The 9,422-nt window shown below is 37.9% G+C and overlaps 1 protein-coding gene across 10 annotated transcripts in view; it reads right to left on the bottom strand.

Moving 5' to 3' along the window:
- Nucleotides 1-99: 99 nt before the first annotated feature.
- Nucleotides 100-9,422, bottom strand: part of SYT14 (synaptotagmin 14) — a 126,564-nt gene continuing 117,241 nt past the window's right edge. For all 10 annotated transcript variants that reach the window (XM_080408650.1, XM_080408652.1, XM_080408654.1 and 7 more), the window contains one exon: nt 100-9,250. In XM_080408650.1, coding sequence (XP_080264776.1) covers nt 8,937-9,250 — 314 coding nt within the window. In that variant the 3' untranslated portion in view covers nt 100-8,936. The remainder of the gene's footprint in view (nt 9,251-9,422) is intronic.

Raw genomic sequence — 9,422 nt, 5'->3', positions numbered from 1 at the left:
GATACCCATTCCAGTCCTCAAACTGACAAAAACACATTTCACAGATTAATTGGTACAAATAGAGAGAGCAAACAAAGTACAAATCCACAGCTGCAAAGCTTCAGATACGCAAATGACTATTTTAATGTTGTGACAGATCCATGGCTTGAAAATATACTACAGCATGTTTTAATCAAACTAACATGGGATTAAAGTCACCTGTGCTGTACAGGTAAATGTAGTTAAAACCAGCTGGTGGTATTCCATCTCTCACCAAAATCAGAATAGTAATGCGATGTGTATGCTGGAAGGCCAGCTTTTTTTTTTTTTTTTTTTTACAAAGAGAGAACTGACAACATTAAACTAAACTTGCACACTGGAAACCCTCAAGATTAATATGCAGTAGCACAAAAATGATAAAAGTAGGTTTTTGCTAGGTAATAATAAAGAAAACAAACCAACAAGTATCTGACAACACACAGCTGGAGATACTGTAGATACAATGTGACACTTAATTATAAATCCCTCTGGGGATTTACAATCTGACACCTAATACGCAGATCTGCACATTCATCACCAGAACTCCTGTTTTTACCTGTTGTGGATCAAACTGCCATGAAACGTGTATCTTCATCTGAGTTACAACGACAGTTTCAAAGTCCTAAGAATTTAATAAGCCGCACAAACTGTTAATTTGCTCTAATTATGTTACTTTCAAAATGTAAAAAAAAAAAAAAAAATATTTTTTTTTTAATTACTGCCTATTCAACTTAAAAAAGTAGCAGAAAATAAAAGCAGCTCAAGGAATTCAGAAAATAGGGGTGAATTCATTCACAGACATTAGTTAGGGGCTCCAAGGTTCTGTACAGAAACGAAAGTATGAAAATAAGATAAGCAAACTCAAGAAAGGAAACGTGCACTGGTATTGCACCTCTAAAAACTTTGGCAAAAATGTTTGTGTTTTTTTAAATGCATATAATGAGGAGCACGGTTGATAACATGACTGCAATATACCCATTTTCTACAATCTTTGACTGATAGATAAAAATAATTCTCTGACTTCTGTGCCAAACGGGACTTGCAACTATAACCTATTCCCATTAAAACTGTGCTTGGTGTCTTCAATATTTAAGGCTATACATGCACTGACATTTAAGGAATTTCAGGTTGAAACAGTAGTTGAAAACTGTGTTATATTACATAACTTATACAACAAAGGGACACCAGTAGGAAATGTACATACAATGCGGCATGAGCCTGTTTGTGTAAGACCAGCATACACTAGACAGTTATAATAATAATATAAGACTTCAGACACAGAAAAAACGAATCTGTTCTCAAATTCGCACACTTCAGATATAGGTATAAAATGGATAAAACAAGCTCATTTGACACCACTAACTCATGTTTTTGCTTACGATGGGATTTTGATTAAAACGCACAAATACAACTCAAACACTTTGCTACCGATACAGTAACACACAACCAGTCGGCAAAGAGGTATCTTGAATTCTCAGCTATGAGTCACATTTACAGAAGCCCGTTTTATGTTTGTTCAAAGAGATCCATTATATCATTTCTGTCTTTAAGTAATAGCAAGTCCAAACATTACTTGTCCAAAGAATTAGAAACAGATTTGGTTCTTTGGTTAACACCATGTGACTTACATCAGACACAGGAATCAATTAAGAATAAACAGTCGTATGAGGAGGTTTCTTGGGAAGGGGGGGGCAAGGAAGGAAAGGGGAAAACTTCAAATTCAAAGAAATGCATTGTGTTAAACTGAACTGCCACTTGAAACCTCCCCTACTAGGAAGAATCAGGTTAAGACATCTCTTCAGTTGCAGTGACATTGCTTATACACCGTAACTTTAGTTTCTCTGCTTTTTAGTTTTATACAAAAGAAAGAAGGCACCGAGTGCATCGGTGGCATACAGGCAGTATAAAAGTACACAAGAAAATGCTACATACCATTTGTTTCACACTTTTCAAAAATGCAGTGAATGTGTGCTATCTCTATGCAATATAATGCTTCACAGATCCAACTCCTTACATCCCAATGAAAGAATGAATTAAAATGTGAAACACATTTTAATAATCTTGCTGGTAACAGCACGATTCAGTATTTGTATTCACTAAGATCTGTTATTAGCTTATAGTCACCACAAAACAAGTTCAAAATTACTGAAGATCAAGGGAGCTATAATCTATAACTATACTTTTGGGACAGAGCCAGCAGCCTTTACTCAAGACAGATGTCCCGCTAAGAATGGAGAGGAGGCTCAGTTTTATCATTTATTCATGTTAATAGTGCCTTTCCCTGAGTCATCCTGGAGAGATAGATGGAACTGCTTATAAGGAAAGGTACTACACAACATGAAAGACGTGTGGTTAAACCAGGACCTGAGTAAAAGGCAGTAGGTTCAGGCCCTTAGTCTCTATATTAGCACTTTAGATAGTTTAACAGTGATATAGCTTGCTCATAGAGCATTTAATTTTACATTGATAAATCATTTTATATAAAAATAGGTAAGAAAGCTCTGTAAGAAAGTATATACTATAGAAGGAGAAATCTCTCCTTAAAAAAAGCAAAAAGAAAGGGAAAAATTGAATAAAAGGTTTCACTAATTACACTTTGTCACGAAAATCACATTAAAAATAGTTATCGTAAATCAAACAGTACTGAGCACTAATGAACCTTGTGGTTTACTGGAAAGGACAGCAAACTAGCTGTACAGTAAAAAAAGATGATTGCTCTATCTCCTTTTTTGTAAATATACCCTAATACATTCAACTCTTTAGAAATTTTCTTAAAATATCATAATAAGCCATTTGCAAAATCTACTATCAAAACTTGTTCAAAGCCCTGCTCCTAGCTTGCATGGTGGCCTAGAGATTACATCTCAAAGCTGTGATAATGCTTCTGGTTAATTCTGTAAATTGATTCAGACTCATGCTTTGAAAATGAACAAAAAATTATAAAGCAATCCACTTTAGACCCTTGGCATGCAGTGAACATCCACAGGATTTGGGAAACACAGCAAAAAATTAACTTGGTACAAGTGGCAGGATTCCTGCCCTCAGATGTAAGAGAAAAAAAGGATGACATTAGCAACATCCCTGAACGTCCATGAGGTATTCCTTCAGCGGTATGGTATTACTGCTTCTGCTTTCCTGAGTAGGGTCCTCAGAGACAGGCAGCTTTGGGAGGCCAAATGCCATCTTGACCAGTAGATGCTTCCAAGGAAGTGAATGAATTCTTCTTGCTATGAGGCTGGCCTTGCCCATTTTCTGGGCAGAGCCGATTCCTCCTCTTCATTCCCACGGGAGCAATACTACCCGCTTGCCTGACTTCTGGCACATTTCTCTGCATAAGGATCTTATTTCTATATTATACTAGCACAAGCCTGCACAGCTAAACCTGGTCCAGCACCTATCAGACCAATTAACTCAGTCACACTATGTCAGATATGAACTAAGCTTTTCATTAATGAAGCTGTACCGTATTCAGGTAGGCATAATATGAGCAGACACGTTGGGTACACAAGATTTCTGCATAGTCTGCAGAAAGGGAGAAACCCTGCTTGAACTTAAGGAGGGGCAGTGCTAAGTTCTTAAGGCTGAACTACCCACGTCACCGTAGGCCAGCTGGTGCTCACCCTAGGCAAATAAACACCATCTACCCTGCTGACATCTATAAAGTACACTCTGTTAGACAGGAGCCATGGAATGCCCACACAGACTGGTGCTGCTTTGAACGCATAAACTCCCACAATTCACATGTCACAGTTTCTCCAAGTAGGGCCCTCTGAGGGCCACAAGGCTCCAAGTGTGGAATCTGAGTCCCTCTTGCTGCCACTGTATGAAGCCATCTCTTATTTTAATGCTCTCACACTCAGATGGCATCTCTTCATCAGGCGTTGATTCACTGACAAGCAAATGCTCCCGTGACTTTCCCCTCAAAAACTACCATCAGAACAAAGCAGTCTGAAATCCAGCTGTGATGTACTATAAAATCTGGCAGTTGAGTTAAACAGACCAAAAATACAGAACATTCTTGATGGCTCATTCTAAAAATAAACTTTGCTGAATGTTCCAGTTAAAATGATCAAGATGTTTGGGGACTGCTTTAGCACATTTAATATTAAGTTTCAAAAATAATTCAGAAGCTGAGGAAAAGAAGAAACGAAAATAAGAGATAATGATTAAATAACAAGTTTGTGACGGTATCCAGACATTTGGGCTTTTATCTCCATTCATAATTGCAATCACATTTGGTTGTGTTGCAGGTGCCACGCTTTACCCACCGCTCTAACCTACTGATCCTATTGCACTTCACACTTTAAGGGTCAGGTCTACTCTCCTGTTGATGCCTACGGGCTCCTCTCATTAACAATAATGGAAGGCAGGCATGCACATCAGTGGGAGAATTAAATGGATGTTCAGCTGTTACTGAGAATTCAGTTTCAGGAGGAAGCCAGTCTACCTTACAAGTGATGAGCCATAATTTTAAAGACTGCTTTAAAGCAGGACAGCTTTTTTTTTTTTTTTCCCTCCAGAAAAGCGTGATGAATAAGTCAAGGCTCAATACAACTCTTGGCTAAATGAAAGGGCATTCTGCTGGTAGTTTTAAATTGGAAGAGCTCAGGCCAAAAGGCTTCCCCTCAAATCTAATTCTCTGATTTTATCACAGACTTTTTGTTAGAACTTGTACACGTTAAGAGCGATCTGTATTCAATGCCTACATTAAAATGTCTCCGTCAAAGAAAAAAAAGTTTCCTCCTTCTGCTTCACTGCATTACAACTGATAGTTTGCATTTCAGAAATCTTGGGGAGTTGGACAAGTCACAGAAATATTGCACCGGTACCTTACTGTAAGAGGTGCAGAGTGCCCTTGACTTCTAAAGTCCAGTGACTGCCACAGACAGCTTCTCAGGGCGATGGGGAATTTGCAGAAGCAAGTCATTAGGGAGGAAAGAGAATAAATCAGTAACACAAACACACATTTTAGACAACGAAAAAACCAGCTCCAAAGGTGCGAAAAATGGGAAGGTACTGATGCTGGCACTGCACCTGCCATCAGGAATGGTTGCAAAAATTTACAGGTGAAAGTATCTCCTACAATAAATGCCACAAAATCGGTTTCCAGCTCAAGTATTCTCTTCGTTGACTAATAATGTTCAGCTCCAGTGACAGCACATACATTCATTCCAAGGGCTCACCATATTTCAAAACCTAATTATTGAGGTTAGAGGATTTTAATTGGATTTAGAAATTATGTTGTATTTCCCAGTAGCTGAACTTACACCTTGCCTAACTTCTGCCTTTGAAGTCAGACCTTGCAGCGTGGTTACAACGTGGACGTCTTAAGTCCTGAGCACGAGGCAGCACCATGGGGACTAAGCTTGGAATCTTACCAGAACTGTCCTCCTTCCCTGTGCCACTCAGCTGGACGGGGAACAGAGGCATGGCCCTGCTGCCTCCTTGCCTCCACCTATGTGGGAGACGGCAATGTCCTGCAGATGCTGTACGATCTCTCATCCTTCTGCGCAGTGGTTTCATGCTTGCCTGTACTGCCCTTCCCACAGAAAGGAGCTAACAAACTTTTTCATATTTATAATGCTTTAAGAAGACCTAAGTGAAATGTTCTAAACACGATACCAAACAAATCATATGCAGAAAGGATACAGTATTTTCAAGAATAGAATCTGTAAGAATGTCATTGTTCTATAATTATTTAAGGCTACACTGACAGAAACAGATTCAATTCAGGAATTGTAATCTTTACATGGTATATTGGCACACAGAAAAGTAAGTAATTTGATAAACTCTTCCAAGTACTTCCTATACTTTTGAACAAAGGTAAACAACAAAAAGCACAACTCTGAGGAAAACACAAATGCCTCTAGTTTCTGATACTCTGTCCTTCAGAAATTCTGTTCCATGCTTATAGACCTAACTGAATGCAGAAAGCCACACTGTATGTCTAAGCCCTTATGCAGCATTTAAAAAAAAACCCCAATATCTAAAGGCAGATTTCAAATACAAAAGAATAGGTTTGCATAAAGCAATAAAAAACAAAATTACAAACAAATCAAATCATAAGAGTGGGATCTAGGAAGAAAAAAACAACGTGACAACTATTGACACGATAACTAATTCATAAAAATCCCAGGGCAAACCTAATTAATGGTGTGACTGGTTTTGCATGGTAAATACATATTCTACTGCCTCAAAATTAACATTTCCACTCAATATACATAGTTCCCAGTCTTTGTACAGTATAAATCCAAGTATGCCGAACCTCCTTCTGTGAAGCACAGACTGGACGTGGATACCTTGGGAGAAATCACATGATCTAGAAAGAGAATCTTCTTTGCAATTGTGCCCAACACAGACTACTATAAATCTGCTGTGTCTAAAGGAAGATTTCAGTGTCTTAGAAATCTGAATGGTTTAGACGTAAAACTGAAGCAATGCAACCTACAAACACAAATCCAAGTCATGACACAGTTTAATGTAGTTTGGTTCTGTGAGAGGTTATTTGCTGCACCTTCCAAACTGACTTCTTCATTTGTTCAGTGGTGATGTTAAGTATATTCTCCACTGGAACTGATTTTCTCAGTTCTTGCTGTTGAATTGTACGGTATTTTATAAAGCACAGCCTGTACAAAGGGACAACCATCAAGAGACAACTTCCAGCTTTAGGAAAGAGCATCTGAATATCCACAAACAGAATGAGTAAAAACATTTCCACATCCACTGAAAAAAATTGCTTTTGAACAGCTTTCAAGTCAGTTTTTCTATTATATGGAAAGTTTGGGAAAATCTGAGCATTTTCCTTATGCATATAAAATTAATGTTGATGTTTTATTAAATTCTACACTCAACGTTACATTTCACAAACTGAGCAACAAAAACGACTGAAAGAAACAACTTGTGTTGTATTACTCCAAGACCATTCCTGTTTAAAGAAAGTTTTTGCATTATTTGTGTTTAGTAAATAAAGCTTCTGTAAATGAAGCAGCAGCACAATACCAGAAAAAAGAAAAGGCCTGTAATGTTCTAAATTTTTAGATCAATAAAACCTGAAAGCCTGGCTCTGCAAATAAACCCCTCAAAAGGCACCAAATAAACCAAGAAGTGGAATTACAATGTCCTTTAAAAAGGACATAATGAAATTGTTAAGTAGCGTGAGAATTTGAGAACCATGGGAAATATCTTTATTATAGCACACTCACTGTCCCCAATCTCACTGTACTTGACTCTCTGTATACCCTAAAGCCAGGACTGTTCAAAGGTATCATAAAGAAATGCAAGAGAAAAACATTTGTCCTAATAATAACGCTCTAGGCTACCACTAATTCTCTCAATAAAATCCAAAACTTCACTCTTCTACCCACCAAATGCTACCACAGTGAGCTCCCACATTAGTAAGTCATCACCAATGTTTATAAAAGATCGCTTGTTTTCTATACAATAACAATTAAAAGTAAATTAGACTTATAATTACAGGGAAAAAGAATATTTAAATTGGGAAGCTTTTGAAAAACGTTTACTCAATACTCCACAATTTCAGTAATGAGTCAGATTCAGCAGTCAGTAAATCAGTGTGATTCCAGCTAAAGTATTTGGGACAGATAGGATTCTCAGAAGCACTGACATTTCCCTAATTTTGGTGGAAGCCATGAGGGTTTATCTGATGGCAAACCTTCTTGTGATACTGAGGCTTCTCAGTTGTGTCATTAGAAAGCTGTGCTTCCCAACTTGAACGTAAGCAAAGCAAACTTCTATTCCGGGTGTGAACATTCATTCAGTTGCTGGCAAATCACTAGAAAAATAACTCACTGGTGTTCTCTTCTCCAAGAAGAAAGGTAAAAACTCCTGCCCTGCTCTCTACTTCCAGCAAACAGCATATGGTAATACCTAAACCAGCTCAGAACAGACTCGAATGGATATCTATTTCAACCGAAGCCATAGTATTTCACATCCATTCAGAGTAGTTCAACTCCTGCCACCTCCTTCACAGTATTTCAACCTAACTTCCTACTGCTGACATTTTAAAGAAATCTGTATCAATTTGTTTAATGAAAATATATTTCAGTAAAGTCGTGCTCTATGAGCTTCCTACATTGGAATACATGAATACAGGAAGTGCTTTCAACAGAAAGTTACATAGTTTTACAGTACAACCTGTCTAAGGAGACTTGGAAGGGACCAAACTAATGATCTGGTCTCTTTGGATTAGGCAGAAGTACAGGCAAGAGGGAAAAACCCAATTTATGCCATATATAGAGCTCGTTCCTGTCACAGATTGAAGAAACATTAGTTTGATGTCAAAGTTCACCTGATGCCCAAATGCTAGTATTTTTCAAACCAACTGCATATCAAAAAATGAAAACTTACTTGTACTAAGCTCCTGGAAAGAAACTCAGTGTGTAACAACAGTATATTCATATTTGCTGTATTACTAAGTGTTCTCCACCAGCAGGGTCTTTTTTTTCTTCTGCTCTACAGATCATTAACTTTTTCTCAGTGCAAGTTATTGACCTTTAATCTGAACGCAGGCAGGTCAGAAGCTACAGTATTAGAGCAATACAAAAAGTACACAAGGAGGAGCTTACAATAATTTGGAGAACCTTACATAAAATGTTTCTGAATTGAAAACCACAAAACAAACCCAAACAAATACAGCATCAGGTGGATGGGGGAGGGACTGCTAACGTATCTGGGTACAGCAAGGCTTCTCTGACACCGAGGAAGTGTCTGACACTAAGTGAAGATTATATACTAAATCCCGCCATTTTGCACATTGTGCATTCTTTACGATGGAATGCTGACCTCAATTTTCATTTTTTACTTCCACAACAAATTTGTTGATCGTGACCGGGGATGATCGATCATCTTCTTGAGAGACCAAACTCCCTTAAAACCATGACTGTACTCTGTACCATCCATTACGATTCCAGTAAAGTATGCCATCTACATACTTGCTGTCCTTTAGATTCCTTCATTTCAGTCCAGTGATTGAGTTCATCTTCTCCTGAGCTGTTGAGACCTAAGGAAATCCACCCTATCATCTCTTTTCGTTTCATGCTGCGCTTATTATATACAGACAGTATAAGCGTCACATCTGACAGCTGAAAGAGTGCCACTTGGAAAACGAAGGTTTCTTTGTATACCGGATTTGGCTGTCCTCGGCGGATTGAAGTTTTGCATTTGGACATCTCTTGCCCCATCGAGTTCAGCAGTGTTAACTTAACATACGTATCTACAAAATAAATCATATTTTGGAATGTCAGATATCTTAAAACAAAAGTTTTGGAGAATGAGATATACAAGATAAAAGGATATGGTGTATACCAGGCTGACTGAACACGGCTTAGTTTAGACACATGGAAAGATGACAAGTAAGCAAAGTATTACAAACATGCTAACAAATT

Source organism: Falco punctatus, assembly GCF_963210335.1.
Source record: "Falco punctatus genome assembly, chromosome: 12".
Lineage (NCBI taxonomy): Eukaryota > Metazoa > Chordata > Aves > Falconiformes > Falconidae > Falco > Falco punctatus.
This window is presented reverse-complemented; position numbering and strand designations above follow the sequence as displayed.